At 43.9% G+C, this 23,137-nt stretch overlaps 2 protein-coding genes and 1 long non-coding RNA gene across 3 annotated transcripts; 2 read left to right on the top strand and 1 right to left on the bottom strand.

Annotated features, from left to right (window-relative positions):
* The first annotated feature begins 809 nt into the window (after window positions 1-809).
* LOC109641313 (uncharacterized) lies at window positions 810-6,729 on the top strand. The gene is made up of 3 exons (XR_002203572.2): window positions 810-969; window positions 6,107-6,301; window positions 6,408-6,729. It is a non-coding gene; the product is annotated as an uncharacterized lncRNA (long non-coding RNA).
* On the bottom strand, window positions 6,143-9,101 carry necap1 (NECAP endocytosis associated 1). Its single transcript, XM_020105735.2, has 8 exons — window positions 8,955-9,101; window positions 7,812-7,912; window positions 7,527-7,631; window positions 7,357-7,438; window positions 7,078-7,186; window positions 6,762-6,909; window positions 6,401-6,494; window positions 6,143-6,280 (listed from the first exon to the last, which is right to left on the bottom strand). Exons 1-8 carry the CDS (start codon window positions 9,086-9,088, stop codon window positions 6,226-6,228), a joined length of 828 nt encoding a protein of 275 aa, XP_019961294.1. The 5' UTR covers window positions 9,089-9,101; the 3' UTR covers window positions 6,143-6,225.
* A 926-nt stretch (window positions 9,102-10,027) lies between these two features.
* On the top strand, window positions 10,028-19,005 carry LOC109641311 (epsin-2-like). Its single transcript, XM_020105732.2, has 11 exons — window positions 10,028-10,158; window positions 11,290-11,436; window positions 11,530-11,624; window positions 11,936-12,091; window positions 12,759-12,887; window positions 13,009-13,129; window positions 13,254-13,429; window positions 13,612-14,986; window positions 15,474-15,620; window positions 15,995-16,150; window positions 16,940-19,005. Exons 3-11 carry the CDS (start codon window positions 11,556-11,558, stop codon window positions 17,467-17,469), a joined length of 2,859 nt encoding a protein of 952 aa, XP_019961291.2. The 5' UTR covers window positions 10,028-10,158; window positions 11,290-11,436; window positions 11,530-11,555; the 3' UTR covers window positions 17,470-19,005.
* The last annotated feature ends 4,132 nt before the right edge of the window (window positions 19,006-23,137 follow it).

Raw genomic sequence — 23,137 nt, 5'->3', positions numbered from 1 at the left:
CACATATCCCCTCTCCATGAGCACTGCTGACATACATCATCCTGCAGAGGTGTTCAGGTTTCACTCACCACTTCAAAGCAGAGAGTGACCACGAGTGACTCTAACCTTTCACCTTTGACCCCTCTGCCCCCCCCCACAGCACCCCATTATCCCAACAGCACCTAAATCACCCTCACACCAAACCGTCACATAAAACATCAGCCAACTGTTGTTTTAATGAGGCAAAGTTCAAATAAAGACATCAGCTCGTGAAGTTATCTCCAGAAACCAGCCGGAGCCAAAACCCATGAATTCGCCAGCTTGTTAATGGGAGACAGTTTCATTATCGTATCAAAATCCCAGGGGACGGGAGGGTGGGGGGGAATCCAAACTCCTCTCCTGACATTTCACCTGATATGTTGCATAAACGCTATGTCTGGAGTGTCTCTGAGTGAGTGTATGTTTCTCCAGTCTACGCATGTGCAGGAAAGTGAGAAAAGAAAGGACAGTTGTTGACAAGAGGACACGTCATAAATATATCACTGAATTTAACAGTCATAAAAAGTTAAGAGACAAAATGTTTGGGTGAAAATTCAAACATCGCTAAACGCCACAAAGTTTAATATAACCACTTTTGTATTTTGGAGGACTGCATTTTACTATTTAACTTCTGAACCCGACGATCCAACATTAAATCCAGGAGATGTTCCGAGTGTGCTGGTGTTAGTCGGTGCAGGAGGTTTTATAGAGCTGTTGCTGTGTTTGGTCACAGGACAGTGAATTGAAGACGTGTCTTCCAGGAGCGGTTCAGCCACAGTGGCTCATCCTGAGGCCCAGGCACGACCTGGACTCGAATTAGCCTGATTGGCTAACACCTGTATTGGTTTAAACCTGATTTGAGTTGAGCTTCTCTCAACTTCTACAGCAAAGTAATGGACCCACACGGTTCGGGAACACGTGGCGTCACCACACTGACGGCTCCTCGTGCATGTGAGTGCTCTGCTACATTTGTCATGAAACACAGATCTGGTTCAGGGATTCACTGACTCAGATGTTTTCTGATTCAAACCCTAAAGAGCTAAAAACCTGGAACTGTTTAATTATCAGTTCTTCTTCTTGAAACCTTATTTGGATCTGAAGGAGGCAGCAGATGTCCTGTGGCGGGTACACGTGGTTTTCTGACTGCGACACCGTCTCTGGCTCTGACTTTAAATTCTTTCTCGTCTTAGGGATCGAATAAAAAAAAAAAAAAAAAAAAAGTACTTGTCTGTTCAGTTTATGAAGTGCTGATGGACGAGGCTTAGATTAGACTGCTAACTAAGATTAGACATCGTGACCTACAAGTCCTCCAGGAGCGTGTTGGCCAACTGGTCCAGACAGACTGACTCTGTGATGTGACCACAATCTTTGCAGCCATGATGGAATCGATGAGGACTGACTGACTTCATGACCTCAGTACCACCGGCGTCTGTGTTTAACGTTAATGTTAGCACGCTGGAAAATAAATATAATCAGAGGTCCAGAATCATATAAGTGTGAGTTACCTGTCGAAGATTTAAATTCGATCAGATCATTAAACTCCCGATCACTGATGATAGATGAGGAACGTTCCCTGGAAAAGGAAACTGAATCTTGAGCGAGCGCTCGGGGATATCAGGTGTTTTAAGTCTGAATTTCTCTGTATTTATATTTGGCATCGGCACAGATCCAAACCGCTCCATCATCATGATACGTGTGATGTTGTTCTGGATAAATGTGCTGCTTGGTGTGGGAGTTACACACTCGTCAACACACATGCTATAGTTCATGCAGACCTGAGACCAGACAGCAGACACACAGCAGCAAATTAAGGTGGAGCTTAAGACAAATACCAGAAGGATAAAATGGCCTCAGAGGTAAGAAGAGGTGAAAATCAGAGGAAGATGAATCATGTTCCTGATGAAACATGGAGGCGGCCGGCGCTCTGTCCGTCCAGCTGTCGGTCGCTCTCTCTTTCTGACTGTCAGCAGAGCTAAAAGCTTCTGCTCAACGTGGTCGTGGTCGGATCCCTCGGCCTCGCAAATACCTAGAGAGGAGGTTTAAAAGAAATACTGGTCGTGCAATTTGACTTAATGTGAGATTTTAAACATTTATACAGCAACTGAAAACTATTCCTGTTTTCAAATATAGTCCTGAGTAGAGAGTGGCTTCGTTTCGGGGGATGTCTGAGTCGTCCATCTTTGGAGGGGATCTGCGAGGTCGCTTCATTGGAAGTAAATACTGCGTATATAACGTTTCACTGAAGCTGCAGACCTCAACGTTAGTGACAGATCACCAATAGTGATGAATATCACAGAGCTTATTTTAGTGTTTAATGAATAACAAGCTGTGTTTCTCCTCCACTGACGTCTCTGTGTCGTAGGACAGTTTGGGGGGGGGCTGTCTGACACTTCCCTGGTGGTCGGTGTCTCCCAATGACCCAGTTACATCACACATTGTCACGCGTGTCGGTAACATAACTGGTTTTGGGGTCAAGACACAGACGTGATTTGCAGCATAGTTCTGACTTGGGCCTCGTGATTGTCACCCACGTTCATTAAAGTGGAGCAGGAGAGAAATAATTAAGATTTTATCATTTATTTATCTTTGTGGATTTGTTGTTGTGTAAGTGTGTGAAACAAAGAAAGTCATCACACGTCCTCTGGAAGGATTTATTGCCTCTTTCTCATTAAATTGGTCATAAATCAAAAGTGTTAGTCCAGTGATTTTACAGCCAGAGTGGAATGAGTGAGAAATGGGAGACATTGCTTTTTTTTTTTTTTATATATATATTTTGGCCAATATGAGAAATGTAAACACAACACACATAAACAAATCATATCAATCAGAATCTTACTGCCAATTTAATACACTTCTTGTGATTTGATCACAGCAAACCTTAAAAATCTAAGCAAACAAAATGAATTCACGGTCAAATGTTTCTGACACTTCACAAGTCAGAGTTCTGTAAACAGAGTCAGCCGAAGCCTCACATTAACATATCGTCCGCTGCCGTTGAGACATTCCTCGGGAAACAATCATCAGGTTCCCGCCTTCAGTCCTGAGACCGGTGTGTTCGGAGCTCTGCCACTGCACGCGTTCAGTAAAAGAGCGTTTTCATATTTACATTACAGTCTGAGATAAAGAGCCAGTAGTGGGTTTATAACGTTAGACACAGGCTAATTGTTAGCCCGGTTCAAGGCTTAGTGCTAAACTACGCTAACCACCTGCTGGCTCCAGGTTTATATTTAATGCTCATGAGTGACACCGATCTAACTCTCAGCAAGAAAAAAGCGATTTAGAGCTTTTCCCTCGTTTCAGTGCTTGATATTTTCCTCATGTTGTCCTCTGTCATTAGACTCACTTTGAGAACTTCTGTTAACGTTGACACTTCCTGCATTGACCATAAATATGTATTGTGTCTCTGACTCCGCCCCGCAGAGCTGCCTTTCGTTCACTAAACATTTTTACCTCACGGTCGTCTCACAGACATGAAAAAGCAGGTCAACTGAATGCACGCGCACTTCCTGTAGCGACCACAATCCTCCCACTGCTCAATCTGTCCATACACTGACGTCAGTGTTGTGACCGTCACATTTTAACAAGATGCTGAGTCTCCTTTATTTTCCTCGAACATAAAGCCGGTTGTATGTGGAGGAGCGTTTGCGAGATGCAGCAACAGCGTTAAATCTGGGTGATGTTAATATTCGATGCAGAAAGTGAAGCTAAGATTTAACTAACAACCTCCCCCACATCACAGCTCCCCTCTGGTGAGCTCAGAGAATAAAGCTTGAGGGAATACAACTGGTTTTTCACTATTGTCTGAAAACGAGTCCAACGTTCCGGCTCTGATTCAGCTCAGTTTTTCAAATCTGCAGAGTTTTGAAAAAAAGGTCAAGTTAACTTCGATGAGACGCCGTCTCCTCAGGAGGAAGAAATTTACATCGTTCCAATTCACTTCGTATTTGGCAAATTTCTGCACTGCAACAAAATTAGCTTTTAAAGCACCTAGTGAACACAAATATGTATATATTTATATATATTATATCTAATAAATATATATATATATATATTATATCTAATAAAGATAATAAAATCGAATCTGAAAGTTTTAAATGACATTATCATTATCATTTAAATCACACTTTGAACCAACAGCAGAAATGTTAAGTGCAGACATTTTGAGACACTTGATTCACATGGTAAAGTTTCCTCCAGTCTTGAGCTGACGACTCTAAAATTCACAGTGAGAGGTTAAGAACGAGAGAGTGAGTCTGAAAATGTTGCTTCTCTTTGTGGAAAAACTTGCAAAGTGTCTCTAATTTTGAGGATTTTACTGAAACGAGATGTCATTAAATCAGCCAAACCTCAAATTCAGTAGAAAATAAACTCAGCAAAAAAAGAAACGTCCTCTGACTTTCAACTGTTTTTACTTCCAGTAAACTTAATGTGTGTAAATATTTGTATGAACACTAAAAGAGTCAACACCATAAGACATAAACTAAAAATTAGATTTAGAATAACGTGTCCCTGAATGAAGGGAGGCTCAAAATCAAAAGTACCAGTCAGTATCTGGTGTGGCCACCAGCTGCTTGAAGTACTGCAGTGCAGCTCCTCCTCATGGACTGGACCAGATTTGTCAGTTCTTGCTGTGAGATGTTACCCCACTCTTCCACCAAGGCACTTGCAAGTTCCTGGACATTTCTGGGGGGAACTGCCCGAGCCCTCACCCTGCGATCCAACAGGTCCCAGACGTGCTCAATGGGACTGAGATCCGGGCTCTTCGCTGGCCGTGGCAGAACACTGACATTGCTGTCATGCAGAAACTCACGCACAGAACGAGCAGAATGGCTGGTGGCATCGTCCTGCTGGAGGATCATGTCCGGATGAGCATGCATAAAGGGTACCACATGAGGGAGGAGGATGTCTTCCCTGTACCGCAAGGCATTGAGATTGCCTGCAATGACAACAAGCTCAGTCCGATGGTGATGTGATATACCGCCCCGGACCATGACGGACCCCCCACCTCCAAATCCTTCCACGATAAACACGAATCCGTCCATCACCCCTGGTGAGACAAAACCGTGACTCAGCAGTGAAGAGCACTTTTTGCCACTCCTGTCTGGTCCAGCGAAGGTGGGTTTGTGCCCATAGGCGGCGTTGTTGCTGGTGATGCCTGGTAAGGACCTGCCTTATTACAACAGGCCTACAAGCCCTCAGTCCAGCCTCTCTCAGCCTACTGTGGACAGTCTGAGCACTGATGGAGGGATTGTGTGTTCCTGGTGTGACTCGGGCAGTTGTTGTGGCCATCCTGTACCTGTCACGCAGGTGTGATATTCGGATGGACCGATCCTGTGCAGGTGTTGTTACACGTGGTCTTCCACTGCGAGGATGATCAGCTGTCCTTCCTGTCTCCCTGTAGCGCTGTCTAATGCACGTTCACGCAGATGAGCAGGGACCCTGGGCATCTGTCTCTGGGTGTTTTTCACAGTCGGTAGACAAGTCTCTTTAGTGTCCTGCGTTTTTAGAACTGTGACCTTAAATGCCTACTCTCTGTAAGCTTTCCACAGGTGCATGTTAATTAATTGATTATGGTTAATTGAACATGCATGGAACATAGTTTGAACCCTTTACAATGAAGATCTGTAAAGTTACATTATTGTTGAAATACACAGTCCTGAAAAAGGGACGTTTCTTGTTTTGCTGAGTTTAGAAGGTGGGTATAGAATTCTATGATTATAAAAAGTGCAAATGCTTGAACATTAAAGAACTAGGCCCACTTTGACTGTTTGCACTTATTCAGAGAGCGCAGGTCAAGTCTGGAGATAGTACTCTGCAGGGCCTGCAGGGGGAGCTGCCGCTCTGACAAAAACATTCCAGATGAAAGCTAAAGCTCTGCTCACAGCGCCATCTACTGGCGAGGAGATGTCGACACACAACAGAGGAACACCTGCTGCTCGGGACGTCACACGTAGCCCTTAAATATTGTTGGAAATGGCTCATATCATGTAATGGCTTTGACACAGTGATGTTTAACTTTCCTTTCAGGAACATCTAAAGAACCACGACTCTTTCCGAGTGAAATTCAGGAACCGTTTCTCTTTTACAGATCTGTGGTGTTTTCCTGCCTCTGCTGGATCGGGGTGTGGGAGTTACACTCGGTGTGATGCACGGGAAGCTACAGACACAGATGGGATGGAAATCACAAGCGACGAAAGCATGGAGGGCTCAGAACTGGATCCAGTTTGTGGAGTTCTGTGGTCGAGATGGAGGTGGAACAGAGCTGAAAACACAAAATCCTGATGTTAGTGTTTTCTTACATATTCTCCTTTAACAAACTACAGTACAAATACTTCCTCTCAGGCAGTTAGAGGATTTAAGACACAGTTTAATTGAGTTGTACCTTGCAGGAGCAGAGAAGTCTCCCCACAGATCTGAACCCGGGTTTGACTGAACCACCGTGTTAGAGTTACTGCTGTCCAGCTCCAGCAGGCAGCCTGACAGAGAGGAAGAGATCAGAGCTTCTTCAAAGTAGATCACACACTGACACACATTCTGTTCATTTCATGCAGCCTGAAGCTCAAAGACAATTAACAATTCAATTAACCCAGTGACTCAGAAAACAGGGCGGCAGGTTAAAGCTGCACAGTCTTGAGTGACGCTCGATCCTGAAACCTCGATGTGTCCACATGAAATTCTCACGTTGGCTATGATCCCTGTTATGAAGCTTTAACGTAACGTAGTTTCATGGAAGTAGCGTCTACCTGTCGCTGTGTCGCCTGTCTGAGGGACGATGTTGTGATTGGATGAGCCGGACAAAGGAGGAGGGGCTATCTTGCCTCCAGGTGGTGGTGGGAGGAGTCCAAACCCACCTGAGCTGGGTGGGCGAGGTTTATCTCTTTTTTTACCTTGCTGGAGATAGAGAAGGAAAAAAGAACTTATCATTTTTAAAGAGCCCATGAAAGTCAATCATAATTTAAGATTTGTTTAAACTACTTGTAACCGGTCCAACAGAAAAACTACTAAATAAATTATTATTTTCAGAATGCGTTCTGAGAAATGGTGTTGCTCGTCTCTCACCCCTATGTTGAGTGTGATGGTCTGTCCCTCCTTAAAGCCCAAGTCCAGTTTAGGTCCTGAATCCCCGAGCTGGGAACTTTTACGGAGTTCATTCTCCTGTTTGACCCATCTGCAGGGACATGGACACACACTCAGCCATGATACAGAAATAAACAATGATGAGCAAATGTATCTCTGCAGGAAAATACCACAGCTCTGTATTTTAGAACCAAACTTTCAAAAGTACACGAGTCAAAGAAATGACTGAAACTATCGCCACCACATCAGAACACGTCTTACTTGAAATGATCCTGCAAGGACACGTTAAAGTCAAAGGCGTCTCCTCGGTCCCCAAAGCCGACTCCGATGAAAGCGCTGCGACCTGAGGACAAGGCAGGAACGTGAAACACCCCGCGTGTTTAACAACGTTGGGATTTAGGCATCGTTAGTAAATATTTTCTCGTCCTCACCGTTGTCGTCCTGTATCCGCAGAACAAAGTATCTGCTGGAGTCGCTGACTGTCTCCACCGCGACGCCGGGATACTCCTGAACTGGTGCCTGAGCAAACAGCTCACCTGCAGCCGCACAGGACAGGGAACAGAAAGAGAGACTGTGAACACATTACATCTTTTCATCCGTTCTGTCCGAGCTTATCCAGGTTAGAGCTGCAGGGGCCAAGAGATTATTCAGGATTCACCAGGGAGACAGAACATCAGTCAATGCAGGTTTAAGTTTCATAAAGAATAAAGTCGTACCTGAGATTTTGTCCTCCAGTTTGATGTAAGCCACTTTGCCCTTGGCTGTGATCCTCATTCGACCGGACCAGTCTGGAGCATCAAGCTTCCAGTCAGCAGCCCTGCAGAGATGGGTTGATGCCAACATGTTAGCGCGAGAGTCATTATCGATTCATGTGCTGATTGTTTCTCTATTGATCGATGGTGTAAAATCTGTGGAGGCGATTCTGTAAAGACATAAATGACAAACACCCTCCAGTCAACTGTTCGACAATATACTGACAGTCAAATCAAATCCCACCAAAACTTTGAAACTGCGCTTTACAACACACGTGTGAAGCCGATGAGATGAACAGTTCACAAGAAATGAGTTCCACACGCAGACAGATTACATTTCACATTACTTCATTACTGCCTGGGACTAGGGATGTCAGGATTAACTGGTTTTACGATAACCGTGGTTTGATAATGTCACAATTTCATAAGAATTGTAAAAACTAAGACTTAACGTCCTTATTTCCACCAACGCTGCACAAACAGCTCCATCGGAGGAGTTCACAGCGAGAGGAGAAATCCTTGTTTACTTTCGGTTTCTGACCAGGGGGGTGTGTGTCAGGAGCAGCTCGTAGTTCGTTCTCTATATTATTAGCGATCTATATATTGCTCGTCGTGAGTCTTTTTTTTCTTGTATAGTATTGATAATCGTGAAAGCTGTTATATTTCCTACGGACAATCGTGGCACCAAACTTTCATATCGTGACATCCCTACTTCTGATTTAGTTTGAATTGTGTAAATTCCAATAATAAACAAATCCTCTGGGCACCAACAGTCTCCTTTACACAGTGTCCATACAGTTTTATTTTGAAATGATCATCGGACTCGAACGTGTGCCCTCAGGTTGAGACGGTGTCGGTGGTGTGGTCCTGGCTGCCCCCGGTATGGTGACAAGTATCCCGGTAACATCTGAAACAACGAACGGTTAAACCGTCACGCGCGCACACACGAGGATCCATGTCACGACATGAGGCCGGTGTTCGATCCTCGTATGTGGAAACGTGTTGGTGCAAACCGGTGAAAGTGAAACACCCGCACCGAGGACACCGAACACCGTCACACCACGCGAGAGGCTCCGTTAGCGACTCCCGGTTGTTCCCGTGTCTCACCTGTAGGCGCGGTTTGAAGCGCGCGGCGGGATCCGGTAAACGTGCACATCGGGTTTAACGCACAGGATCGACTCGTACTCTCCCTCCGCCGCCATCTTGGCTCCACTGTTATTGATGTGGGAGTTGTGACTCATTTATTCAGCGTGTGTGTGTGTGTGTGACAGAGAGAGAGAGAGAGAGTGTGTGTGTGACACGTTTTCTTACTGTCATTGATTTATAAACTATTATTATTTTTATATGATTAATAAAATGTGTCTTGCAGAGTTGTGTGGATTTACAGTCAGTGTGTTTAGATTTTTATATTATAGATTCATGTTTATATATTTTCAATGATCAGGATAAAAGATGCAGGATTGGTTGGTATAACAGGATATTAAGTTAGAGCAAAATTAATGTTATAAAATAAAAATACATATTTTGAAGAAATGTGGATTTCCAACCAGTTTTGCCATCCTCTATATCGCAAGAACTATTTTGCCGTGTCGTAATAAAAGATGCATGATTGGTTGAAATATTTAAAAATATATTTTAGCCACAATACAAATAAATAAGTAAATAAATAAATAAAATGAGTCGTGGGGGGGGGGGGGGGGGGGGGGTGGATTTTGCAGCCAGTGTTGCAGCTTTTTCTGTTGTTGGGCAAATAACATGAATTTAATGATATGATATGATATAATTATCTCAGTCTAACATCCAACATGGACTAACATCAATATCTTAATAAATAAATCACCAATAGATCAATATTCAAATCAGGGGAAAACATCACTTCAGAACCTGCCTTTGGAATGATCGTGTTTCTGCCTTCTCTTCAGTTTCACAGTGATTCACTGGCAGTTGTCAGTACTTGTGTTGTTTCTTAGCAAACACGTGCTGCTATTAGCTAATTCGGCATAGTTCATTTTTCGAAATGTAAACACATTCAGGTTTAAAACATATTTGCAAACTCCTCTGGGTCCATGTCCACATGTTTGACATCCTCACATCTACTGTTTTCAATATGAAATAATCTTAAATACCAAGAGGGATAAATGTATTAAACTCCCGCTGATGTTAATTCGACGTTTGCAGGATCTCTGCTCTAATTTGCTGCCTCTCCTCCGTCAGATCTGGCAACCCGCCGCTCGCAGGTGCTGAAAACAGCGGAAGCGGAAGTCGCTGCTTCGCGTCGTCTCCTCGAAGGCTCCTGAAGATCCACTCGGCGGTAAGCGCCTCTGATTTCACCGTAAACACACGTTTCTGACACGGGAGGATACTGGAGGTCGGTGGGCGTCACTCTGAACGGAAACCCGCGGCTGTGTCTCGACTCAAACCCCCCCACAGCGTTTGCTAAAGTCCGCTACTTAAGCTAATTGCTGCTAGCCTCGCTAGCGTTAGCCTTGTTGACGTCCGCTGCTCGTCGCTGTCCCAGGTCCTGAAAACACGAAACTCCTCACACACGTTGTTCACGAGCGCGTCGACACACTAACACACACTCTGACACGCACACTCACACGCACACTCACACGCTGTCTATCCTCCAGCTGTGTGAACGAGGCTCTGGCTCAGATTCTCACCCACTAGTCCCAGGATGCTGGCAGCTAACTAGCTTGTAGCTTAGCCACAGAGCTAGCGCAGAGGAGGATCTGTCGCAGTGATGGTGTCTGACACGCGGACACAACCCGTCACTTCTACCACTCTGCAGCTGCCGGGGACGTATTCCTCCGTGTCTTCTTCACTCTCACTATATTCTCTATTTGCACAAACGCTTTAAACATTGTTATGTCTCTGGATTTTTGCTTGACACGGTCTTATCTGATGTTAATGTCTCCATTGGCACATACTTCTTTACGGTGCAGTGATCTCTTATTACTGTTATCCTGTTGTGTTTGACAGTTTTGTGTGCTATCTCTTTCTCTATCTATCTATCTATCTGTCTGTCTCTAAATGACATATATATATTGCAATCTGTATTTGTATAGCTCTTTTCTAGTCTTCAAGACCACTCAAAGCACTTTACAGCACAGATTTATCATTCACTCACACACATTTATACAGTTTATCTATGTGCAGCACTTTCTCTCACACAACCGTCTGGGGCAATATTTGGGGGTTAGCCCGTGGAATCACTTTAGTTAGTGAGTGATTCACTCTTTCTTCTGAGCCACCGTTTCCCCTGGTGTCCTCACCCAAGGACGTCACACTTTTTGTACAGATTGTTAAGCCCCGTGAGGCAAATTGTGATTTTGGTGAATACAGGCCATACAAACAATTTGATTGCTTGATATTCAAAATGGCTTGCTTGCCATTGTCGTCCCAGCTCTTTTCTTAAATGTCGACCGGTGCCTCCTTGCAGTGCCAGGATCTGCTTTCTGACATCCTGAGACAAGCCAGTGCTACAGGCTGAAGACAGAACAGCAGGATGAACGCTCACTGAGCCAGCATCTGCAAGCAAGCAACTCAAGAATCAGACTTTGACAGCATATTCAGGCTTTACCTAAAGGTACAAGAGTTTGTTTGTGAACATTTGTGGCTCTTTCTGTTTCTGTTTCCCAAGTTTTTGAGGTTGCAGCTTTAACATTATTTTTCTGAACAGATTGTGGTGGTTCCCCCTCAGACACCATGACGTCCTCTATGCTTCGGCGTCAGTTAAAGAACCTGGTCCAGAACTACTCTGAGGCTGAGGTCAAGGTACGAGAAATTAGATTCAAGTTCTGTGTGAGGTCTAATCTTTCTGTATAAAGTTATCTGAATCAGTACGTTAAATATTGATCGTTGTGCTCTGCAAGTTTGATTCAAGATGTAATTTAAAGTGCTGATGTGATAGGACACAGCCAATAATATATCTGAACTGATCACTAACCATTTTCAGCGACAATGTGAAGTTGCTACACTGCTGCCAAACCCTCACTGACGCCAGCATCTGTTTTCTCTTCATAAGCTGACATCACCAACTTCTATGCTGCAACACCGTGTACTTGCTGACTTTGCTTCTTCTGCAGGTGAGAGAGGCTACATCGAATGACCCATGGGGCCCATCCAGCTCTCAGATGGCCGACCTCTCTGACCTGACCTACAATGTGGTGGCCTGCAACGAAATCATGACGATGCTCTGGAAACGGCTGAAAGACGACAGGAACTGGAGACACATTCAAAAGGTGAGGAACGTAGAGGGGGGATTTCCCTGCCATTATAATGGATGTGATGTTATGCATGAAATGTCTATATATATATATATATAGGAACAGATCATTTTCAATTACACAGATTGGCCATTTGTTTTTGTTACTTGGCATCATATACATGGAGTAAACAATTTGTACTTTTAAAAGCGAACTAAGTGTCTTTAGTGCTAAAGCTGTCATGTATCTTAAATCTTTTTTTTTTCTGCAAACGTCACAAATGTTCTGTGGTAACCCACGATAGACAGACACAGGAATAAAATAGAAAGCATAAGTGAACAGTAACTTGTGCACATGAGGCAGATAAATTAAAATTTCATCAGAGGTTTTCTCAGCTGCAGTCTGAAGGTGAAGGACACTGTTCGGCCAATGTCCAATAAGTAATAAGAGCTCAGTACCATTCTGCTGTGTCAGTATAACACTGGAGACATGTGCAGTAGGCAGCATGATACATTTAACTGTTTTGATTTAGTATTAAATCTTATGATACATGATTAAAACTGTGCTGTCTTCCATGAGAGTAACTTCTTATGTGTTTATCTCTGCTTAAAAACCAAACTGTAAGATTGCTGGTTCATCTTATTGTCAGCCATTCACATATTTTTGTCATAATCTGTCCTATCATGTTTTCTTTCCACACTAGTCCCTGACGCTGCTGGAGTACCTATTGAAGACTGGTGACGACCGTGTGCTCCTGAAAATGAAAGACAACATCTACATTGTCAAAGCCCTCACAGAATACCGCTTTGTGGAAAAAGATGGCAAAGATCAGGTGAAACGTGTTTCGTGGCATTTAATGACCTGTATGTGGCGGTAAACCTTTTAGGCTTAGATTGGATTTCATTCAAGTGGTTTGAGCCAAATATCTAATATGAGCTTATTATCTGTCGCAGGGTGTGAACGTAAGAGATAAGGCCAAGGTTGTCCTTGTTCTAATGGAGGATGAAGATAAACTAAAGGAGGAAAGAGACTTTGCCGTGAAGACCAGAGAGAAAACATCAAAAAGTTCTGGAGGTGAGACCCTCTGTCAGAAAGTATCACTGCTAAATACCCTCTTTTTTCTTCCAATTCTCATTATCGTCTGTGTTTCTCAGACAAATCTAATTCAGTTGATTCTTCTTTAAACTTTTCTAACCAGCCTCGTCCTCGGATGCCGTCAAGGATCCTAACTACAAGCCATGCTATGTCGCCGGGGCCTCAGGTCTTCCATCCTTAGACAACATTCCCTCAGTGGCTGACTTAACTGCTTCCTTCACCGCCCGCAAAGAGGAACGGCTGCGTCAGGAAGCTGAGAAGAAAGAAACAGAGAGAAGAGTGAGTATATGTTCAGTACAAGTTCATCACTTAGATGTAGCAAGTGGATGGATTTGCACAAACACTACACTAATATTAAGCAGTCCTGTCTGACAAATACGTGACCTCAACAACAATCACTTAATCACATAACAGTTGCAATTAAATTGAACAAACAAGGTGTTTTTATTGTAATATTCTAGGCCAAGCTGAGTGAAGATGAGCTGAAATGGGAGGATGCAGGCAAAGACACAAATGTTAAAGTTGTTGCTTGGGAAGGAGAAAAGGAAGAGGAGGAGGTGAAACCAGACGCGTGGGGAGCGTCCAAAGAACCTAAAGAGGCCACAGATCCATGGGGCAAACCCACGACACCTGACACCACTGAAAAAGCAACCAGCAGTGATCCTTGGGGGGGTTCAACTAAAGCTGCTGAAGATGAATTTACTGCACCAAAAACAGATGAAGATCCATTTGCTGCACCAAAGAATGGAGAAGATTCTTTTGCAGCACTAAAAGATGAACCAGATCCGTTTAGTGCATCAAAAGATGATCCGTTCAACGCCCCAAAAGACCGTTCAGATCCCTTCAATGCACCCAAAGACAAGGAGGATCCATTTGCTGCTCCAAAAGATAAAGCAGATCCCTTTAGTTCATCCAACAATGATCCTTTTAATGCCCCAAAAGACGATCCGTTCAACGCCCCAAAAGACGATCCGTTCAACGCCCCAAAAGACGATCCCTTCAACGCCCCAAAAGACGATCCCTTCAACGCCCCAAAAGACGATCCGTTCAACGCCCCAAAAGACGATCCCTTCAACGCCCCAAAAGACGATCCCTTCAACGCCCCAAAAGACGATCCGTTCAACGCCCCAAAAGACGATCCCTTCAACGCCCCAAAAGACGATCCGTTCAACGCCCCAAAAGACGATCCTTTTAATACTCCAAAAGACGATCCCTTTACTGCACCAGCATCAACACCGCCTAAAGATGACCCATTTACAGCACCAACATCTAAAGACGACACTTTCACTGCTCCCACGTCACCGCCTAAAGAAGATCCTTTCTCTGCACCGACCAAACCTGCTCAAGACGACCCTTTTACTGCACCGACAGCTCCGTCCAAAGAGGATCCTTTCTCTGCACCATCAAAGTCTCCGGAAGAGGATCCCTTTGGTATTATAACAACACCCCCTAATGATAACACCTTCTCTGCACCAACTACACCGCCCAAAGAGGATCCCTTCTCTGCACCATCCAAACCTGCACAGGATGATGCCTTCAATGCGCCAACTACACCCCCCAAAGAGGACCCATTCGCATTTCCATCTCCTGCACCAAAGAATGATGCCTCAGATCCCTTCAGTGCTCCTTCTGCAACATCGCCCCAGGGGAGTTCAGATGCGTGGGGAGCCCCTGCCAGCTCTCCACCTGGGACTGTGTCAGATCCTTGGGAGACACCATCGACTCCGAAGGAAGCAAACAGTGGAGATCCTTGGGGGGATGTGACCTCACCCACTGCTAATTCTGATCCATTCGGGGACTCATCCAAACCAGACAATGACCCATGGGGAGCCCCAGGTTAGAACCAAACAAATGCTTTCAGACTTCTTAGAACATTGGGATGTAATTAAATATATATATATATATATATATATATATCTATATATATATATATATATATATATAGATTCAGGATTCACTTTGTAGATTAGAGCTGTGTCTGAGGTGTCATCATAGAACCTCTGTGATAACAAGTGGTCGTATATTATAGTTTTATGGAGCAAATGTAAATCTTGTGATACCAAAATCATCACATCTGGACTTCAGTCTGCGATGTGGGAACATCTAGCGAGTGTTTCCAAGGCTCAAGGAGTCTCAAGTTATTTACTAGAAGTGATGAACAGTATTTCATCACAAGTTTAGACTCCGTCTGTCCTTAGTCAACAAAGAGAACCCCAGGATAGAATAATTAATCCCAGACTAACAGTACCTTGAGGCTGAAAATATGAATCGATATGTATGTTCCTGCTGTGTCTTGACGTATCTGCTCTGTTTATCCACATAGCTTCAGCTCCAGCCAGTACAGACGATGCGTGGGGGTCACCTGCTCCACCCTCAGCCTCCTCAACATCCAATGACCCCTTTGGAGACGGAGCATCTAAAGCCAATGACCCCTGGGGTAAATCAAGCAATGCAACTAGCTATGCCACAGGTAAAACACACTTCACACTGTCTCAAACACATTTCTGCTATCATCCATCACTCAGAAGTGCAAACACTCTTCTGCTTTGTATTCAGTAATGAACCGTTCTGATTAAAACAACTAAATCTTCGTGTTGGTAAATTCACCCTCAACTCTTTTACTCTTTAAAACTAAACTCTGTCTCTGTCGGCATCTGTCAAAGATCATTTGCATGTGGGACATTTTCCTCCAGTTTCTCTATTTCATCTCCATCTTTCATTCAGCGCCTTGCTAACAATTCTAATTGATTAACCTTCTCTTTCGCTTTGCTCTCTCTTCCTCCCTGACCTGTCCCCTAAAGACAACACCTTTTAGAGTAGTATTGCACCTTTATTTTATTGCAGGAAAGCTAACAATGCACAAAGAAGAGATGTACAGAAAGACTGCTCTGTTCTTGGGCTCGGCGGGGGCGTCGCTGATTGACTTGGACGATCTATGTTCTTCAAACGCCACACAAGAGCCCGTCACTAACACGCCCGCCGCCCAGACACAAGCTTTTGGTAAGGACCGAAAAAATGCATCACTCTGCGGGAAACTACCATTTTTTGACAAAGGCTTCATGTGGAATTATTTGTGGTGCATTTGAATCAAGTGGATGCATGATCAACCTCCGAGCCCGACGAATCAGTGACACGCTAAACATCAGTCACTCTGCGACGTTACAAACGCTTTTCCACGACTGTCCGTCTGAGGTCTTCACTCAGGAGAGAGAGAGAGAGAGAGAGGAGTGGGGACTAAAGACTGTAAATAAAGATGGATGACGCATTTCCACTTCCTCCCATTGTACAAAAAATAAGCCCAAATATCCTGGATATGGATGCATCCATCTTGTGCTTTTGATTCTGCTCCAGAGTCTGCGCAGAAGTAATCGTGCAGTCACGGTATCGTCTCGTCGATACTGCAGCCAGCCACCAGGGGGCAATCAAGCTTCTTTGGCTTCACTTTTGGGAGCTGCCACGTCATTCATCTTTATATACAGTTCTTAGAGGGGACACTTTGACTGAAAAATATTTATCCATAGGTTTGTATGGAAAAGCTCATTGTGATTGTGTGCCCCCCCCCCCCCCCTCCCCTGTGGTCGTTCTGTAGTGAAAAGATGTGTGTGTGTGCGTTTGTGTGCGTGTGCATTAGAGACCTACTATACCCTGATTAGTGTTATGTATATTAACCAGCAGGAATATAACTCCTCTCACTCCTCTCTCTGCTTTGGTACATTTTCTCTTTGCTGGAATACTTCGAACTGTACAACCTCCCCACCCCCCCCCACCCCCCCACATCCCTCTATCCAGCCGTTACTTTTCCTAATTTCCCAGGCGCTTTCAAAGCCAGGGCCGTGTCATGTGGCCCTGTGCTCAGATCAGGGGCTGTTGCAGGGGTGTCCCTTCCTGAAACATCACCCTTACCTGGGAGTCATTTCGGTGCCACCCTTACGCCCGCCCGTGGTGCATCTTCTGCTAATCCATCCAGTGAAACTCCACATTTTCAGCTACCGTTCTACACTATGGGAGCGTCCCATTCGGGCTTTGGTACGCTTCAGGCGGCTCCAACAACTAGAACAACAGCACCTGTTTCTGGAGGACCTCACATGAAGCACCCCTGTGGAGGACTGGTGCAGACTGGATGTCCTGCGGGGAATCCTTGGCCAGGCCCCGCTTTGTTGGCAACAGGAATGGCTCAGTCCAGTTTCTTTGGAGGGAATCTTCAAACTGGATCCAGTCCACAGGCCGCAGGTGGAGTCACAATCCAGCCGCCGCTGCTGCTCTCGGGCAGCGGGTTGATTGAGACTGTGAGGGAAACCAAGAATCCATTCCTGTTCTGACAATGTGTTGGATTTGGAAATGTGTTAAAGCACCACACGGTGCAGTTTCACATGTTTGAGCCCTTTGACCAAGAAAGAACTAATTACATTTTGGGCAATCCAGGAATCTTTTTCTTTCTGTAAGATTTTGATGTTTTCCCCAGATTCCTGGGCAATAATTTAACTTGATGGGGAAACAATCTGCCATGTTTATCAGCCTGATATGTATAAAAATCCAGATCTAGCGGATTTAAAAGTGGTTTCATGGGATGAGTTGACCGAGCTCCACTGAGTCTCATTCTCGTCTTCATCATTCTATGAAAAGCAACTTGATAGAATAGTGAATTTGATCTTGCACAGAAATCTGTGGCTTTCTGGAAAGTGCAAAACAATTAATGGCAAATAGATTTATTCCTAACGGGCAGTGGTATGTACCTGCAACTTAAAGGGCCCAAACATGCAGCAACCACACGTTGATGCTTTCATTGAACCCACCAGCTCCCCAGCTTTCACCTGCTTCCCCTCCAGCTCCGATTAATGTAACAGCCATGGAGTTGATGTAAACAGAGTAATATTTAAACTATGTGTGTAAAGCGGTGTACTTCCTATTTGAAAAACAAATCTATTGCATCAGCAAATTGATTTTTTTTTTTTCCATGCTCGAGTCTTGGAAACAGAGTGTGTGAGTGTCTGTGGGAACAGTGAAGAGTTTGTGTGTGTGCTGTATATTGTGCTGATGTAAATAGTGAAAGAAATCACAGATAAACCTTGAAATATACTTTATATGAGAGTGTTACAATCACGAGTAACTATTTATTGATCTATTTATTGATTGATTCATTGCTTGATTATTTAATTATGCAGCCATGGCCTCAAACAACGGGTTAAATCTGATTCCAGTGATCACATGATCAGAAGGGTGAAGGGGACGGTATCTGATCACATTGCATCACCAATCAATTCAGTAACCAATGGTGGCTTTATCTTCCCAGTTTAGGTTCATAGTTGATCATTGTGTAGTTGAACGTGTTCTCTCTGTATCTCCTGCCGTTAGAGCAGAAGCAGAAATGTGTTGTGTGATTAAAAACTAAATTTGAACGATTCGACCTGCATGCTGTCTGAGCAGATCCTTCTCTGTAACCTTCTCTGTAACGTGTGTTCTCTTATTTGCTGTGAGAGTGATAAATGAAATATTCCATCACACATCTGTACCTGAAGGTTCAAAGACTCCAGTGGAAGTAGCTCTGCAGACAGCTGCTTCTCTGCGGCTGAAGATCCAAACTGTTGATTCTTTGAGTTTCGTGGGCCTGTTCATGTCCGTCATGTATATTTGACTGTTAATATGAACTCTGGTGGGAAAATGGACTTTAAAAAAAAAACTTAAACAATTAGATGGTTCCGGTAGAAAATAAGAAGGCTGAAAAAAAACTAGACACTATTATAATTTCTCAAATTTAATTTACATTGAAATAAATTTATTTTGCTCTGTATTCAGATTTAAAGTTGTGTTGTGAACTGTGACAGAACATTTGAGAAATAAACTGACACAATAAGTGACACGTGTTGTTATCACAGTTTTTTAAGGGGCGGCTGTGGCTCGGGTGGTAAAGCGGGTTGTCCACTTACAACTAATCCAGTCTGCATGACAAAGTGGGAGAGGCACTGAACCCTTAGTGTCCCTTAGTGTGTGTGGGTGGACAATATATTTGTCTGGATTTGAATTTCTCAACAATCCTCCTGCGTCACTACAGATTTCTTAGAGTCTGTCTTTGTTTTGTAAAGAACTTCCCAGGTGTTGCCACTAGGGGGCCATAAGTACACATTCGTCATCACCACGGTTCAGTTGCTTCATGTGCAGAGTTGATGCCTCAGCTGTTTCCATATTCATTTAAAATTTAAATTTTGATTTTTTCTGTGAAGTATAAATGGTGGATGTGCTTTTTTCAACTAGTTCATTTCTTTTCCCAGTTTCATGTTTTCAGCTTAAAGTTGAAGCATTTTCAGCTTTTGCATTTAAAATGTCGCGGTTTTCATCGTCACTCGTCATTTTCTAATCATTTCAGATTTGATTTTATTAATTCGCTTTTTCAATGTCATTTTACCTTGTGATGTCATCATTCCTCTTAGTCTTAGATTTCTATTTTCTATTGTTTATCATCGTTTAACTTTGAACTAATATTGTGTTGCTACGACTCTAAATCTGGTTTTCAGATATAAGAATCTTACAGTCGTGTGTAGGACTGTTGGCGGAGGTTCTTCTCCTTCTAGTCTCCTACATCTGGATGTGTTTCATTCATTCAATCATTTGTCACCTGTTCCATTTATGAGGGCAGTGGAGTCAGTTAAGGTCATTAGAGAATTTAATGTGAAGCAGAGGAAATGTAGGATTGACGCTTGAGCCGGATCTGAGTTTCCCCCATTCATGAGGCGAGGGAGAGAGCTTAGTGTCTAAAAACAGAGAGCGGACAGATTGTGAATCTGACAGTTCATCAGTGTGAGTTACACTAGGACACGATGGTCAGTTTAGTCCTCATGCTGCCTTTTCTTTAACACAGAACACTTTGGATTAACAGCAGGGAAAGAAAAAGCACTCAATAGTTCCTACAGTGAGTAAACACAGGACTGTTCTACAGAACCAGACTCAGGGTGCAGAGGTGTAATGATAATAACAGAGTATCAGACTCTGCCTGCAGCTGATGGAAACAGATGAGAAGAGAGTGAAAGTCTAAACTCAAACTAAGAGCTGGAGGTTTGTAACTATATGAGAGAAACCTCCTCCGACATTAGAAATACTCAAGTGATCTGGATTTGATTCTGAAATATTGATTCATGCAGCTTTGACAATCGTGATTTAGTTTCTCAGCGTGACGGAGGTTTCACCCCTGTGGGTTGGTTTATTGGTTGGTTGGTTGACTGGTTGGTTTGTTTGTTGGTTGGCTAACGTGAAAACAACTGAATGAATTTCAACAAAGGAAGAATGGGATCTGGGATGAGACAGAAGTTAGGGCAGTACGACTTGATATTAGTCGATAATGATCACAATAAATATCCCATTATTTCTTATAGATAATCACTTTTTAATTTGTTAAACCACCTCATTCTACTAGCTCATTAAATTCAGCAGTATGTGTATTTCTCAGAGAATCATTTATAGATCTTGAAGGAAAGAGTCAGACATATTTTGAGGAGTGATATCTACGACTGTTTGAATTTAAAGGCTCTGTTGGGCCTTGTGACATTTTAGTTTTCTCTGTGTCAGACGACTCCCACTGATGCAGGAAAACCAGGAAAGCTCCTCCAGCCGCCTCCTCCTGCTGCTGCTGGTTCTCATTTTCCAATCGCAGATCCAAACCAACGTCTCCACTCGTGAGATTGCTTAAAGCCAGCTCAGCGCTGGTTGGTGTTAACAAGGGTCGACGTTTACAGCAGCTGTACCATGAACCAACAACTCATCATCTGTTCCATACCATCCTATCAAATTAATCACCATAGGACCAGAGGTCGGAGGGTCACGAGAGAGGGAGGTGGAGAGATGAAGAAGGAGAGGGAGGGAGCTGGGACTGTGGATGAGTTGACACAGTATAGGGAGCAAAGGGGAGGGAAAGGAACAGATGGGACTTGTGAGGATTAGAGGGAAATCTGGGTGGTTTTCTGATGGAAACTCACCCAAGACGCAGGAGGGTGTGACGAGGGAGGGAGCGCAGAGGAAAGGTGAGGAACACGGACATCCACGTCCGGGGAGAGGTGCAGAAAACACCAAGACGGCGTCCGCTGCTCCTCCCGAACATGGTGAGTCCACTTGTTTCTGACTTTTTGATTTGTGGTGTAGAGTGTAAGCTGATCAAGAGCTGAGCTTGAACTGCAGCTGGATTTTTCAATCATGCACGAAGGAAAGATTTCAGCTCATCACGATGTGTCTGACAGCAACAAACAGTGTTTTATTAGTTGTGAAGCTTTTTGCTGCTGGACGGTGAATTCATGATCTGAAACTTCAAACTGCAAAGTAAATGTTCTGGTTCAGCTCCTCAGGTGCTGAACACACAGCGGGCGTTGTGTCGACACATGTACAGAACGTTAGAGTGCAGCAGGACAACGAGTCGGGACACTTTGGATTAAAGCTTCTCTCCATGAGCTGAATTACACCTGAACGCCTCGCTGGGCGATCAGCACATAAAAAAAAACTGAGGAATAAAGTGATGTTACATGAGAGAGAAAGACTTTGATCATCCAGCAAAAGCAAATCTTCTGAAACTCGCTGATCTGCCGCTGCGTCAAACTTCACTGAACTTTAGTTCAACTGGGGATGATGCATTTTCCAAGTTTAGCTACTGACAAGTTGAAATGACTCATATTTCACCACATGATGTCGAGAAGGAGCAGAGTTTGTTTGTGTGTTTATTCCAGACTGAAGTCCACCTACAGTTATATTTTGATTATTTATTATGTTTTTACATCATTTATCATGATGATATTAAATTAAATATTAAAAGCAGCTGAGGATGATACTTGGCGGTGATTCTTCAGCATGATGAGATGACAAAGTGACATGAAATATAAATACTTCATATACTCACTCAGCATCAGCTGTAGATCTAAACCTGAGGTACTTTTGTGGATTGATTATATATTGAAAATGGTGAGATGTAAAGAAGGGGCAAAGTTTCCCAGTCGGACTAAACTTGTAGTTTAAACTCAAGGCTCAGCAGATCCTCAGTTTTTTTAAATGGACACAAAAACAAATCATCTCCATACTTTGAAAAACAAAGAAAACCTGAGAACATAGAAAAAGAAGTATTCAGACTAAAAGATTCTTGTTACGCTAAAAAACATGCAAGTATAATCATGTACAATAGTAATAAAACACAAATAAATACATAAGCATGAATGACTTCATCACTGTTTGACCCAATCTCTCCTGATGACTCTTAATCCAGATGTTTGCCTCTGTCTCCTCTTAGGTGGTCGTCCAGACAATGACAGAGTCAGCGAGCATTAATCTCATCCACCTAACTCTGCAAGATTAACACAGATTACCAGGCCCGACCAGAGGTGGGCCTGAGACTCTGGACTAATCGCTCCTTGGCGAGCTCAATCCCTCCCCGAGAGGTGGAGGAACAGGTTGGAGACGGGATGTGCCCTGAGCGCCGCACCGATTAGTCGCAAAATCCGCGGGGGAAGATTTAGACGTTTATCTTTGTCCGAGAGGAGACGAACAGAGACGAGGTGCAGGTTGTGATGGGGTAGAGCGGCGGCTTCGTGAGAGGGAATGTGCGGAGTCAAGCGACTCGCCTGGCTCGTGCCGTAGCATCGAGAAGAAGAAGAAATGTAAATGTACTTCTTTCTGTGACACTGGAGTTCCTGCTGCAACCTCTGGCCTTCACATCTGTCTCTTCTTTCTTACTCACTGGAAGCGATTAAATCTGCCCACACTTCATCTTTCTCCACTGTCCTCTGACCTCCGCTCATCCACAGTTTGTCTTCCTTAAGCCCCACCCTTCCCCCCATCTCTCCACCCAACCTCTGTTATCTTCTCCTCTGACCTTTGTTCTACTTCTCAAACGCCCCTAATCCCCTTTCCTCGCTTTCTCACTATTTTCTCCTCTCCTCCGTCCTCCATGAGTCAATCACCACCACAACCTTTCACGCCCAACACGCCATCAGCCCGCTGGACTCGTGGTGTCACGGAAAC

Source organism: Paralichthys olivaceus, chromosome 20, assembly GCF_024713975.1.
Source record: "Paralichthys olivaceus isolate ysfri-2021 chromosome 20, ASM2471397v2, whole genome shotgun sequence".
NCBI lineage: Eukaryota > Metazoa > Chordata > Actinopteri > Pleuronectiformes > Paralichthyidae > Paralichthys > Paralichthys olivaceus.
The sequence above is the reverse complement of the archived record's forward strand: the minus strand, read 5'-3'. Positions and strand labels throughout refer to the sequence as shown.

Bases quoted from the DNA above. Each gene is read 5' to 3' on its own strand.
- necap1 (XM_020105735.2), bottom strand. From the start codon at position 9,088: ATGAGTCACAACTCCCACATCAATAACAGTGGAGCCAAGATGGCGGCG. The intron at 7,632-7,811 runs GTACGACTTTAT...GTGCGGCTGCAG, and splicing joins ACTGGAGGACAAAATCTCAG to GTGAGCTGTTTGCTCAGGCA. The intron at 6,910-7,077 runs GTGAGAGACGAG...CTCTATCTCCAG, and splicing joins CCATCACACTCAACATAGGG to CAAGGTAAAAAAAGAGATAA.
- LOC109641311 (XM_020105732.2), top strand. From the start codon at position 11,556: ATGACGTCCTCTATGCTTCGGCGTCAGTTAAAGAACCTGGTCCAGAAC. The intron at 14,987-15,473 runs GTTAGAACCAAA...TTATCCACATAG, and splicing joins TGACCCATGGGGAGCCCCAG to CTTCAGCTCCAGCCAGTACA. The intron at 16,151-16,939 runs GTAAGGACCGAA...CCCTCTATCCAG, and splicing joins CGCCCAGACACAAGCTTTTG to CCGTTACTTTTCCTAATTTC.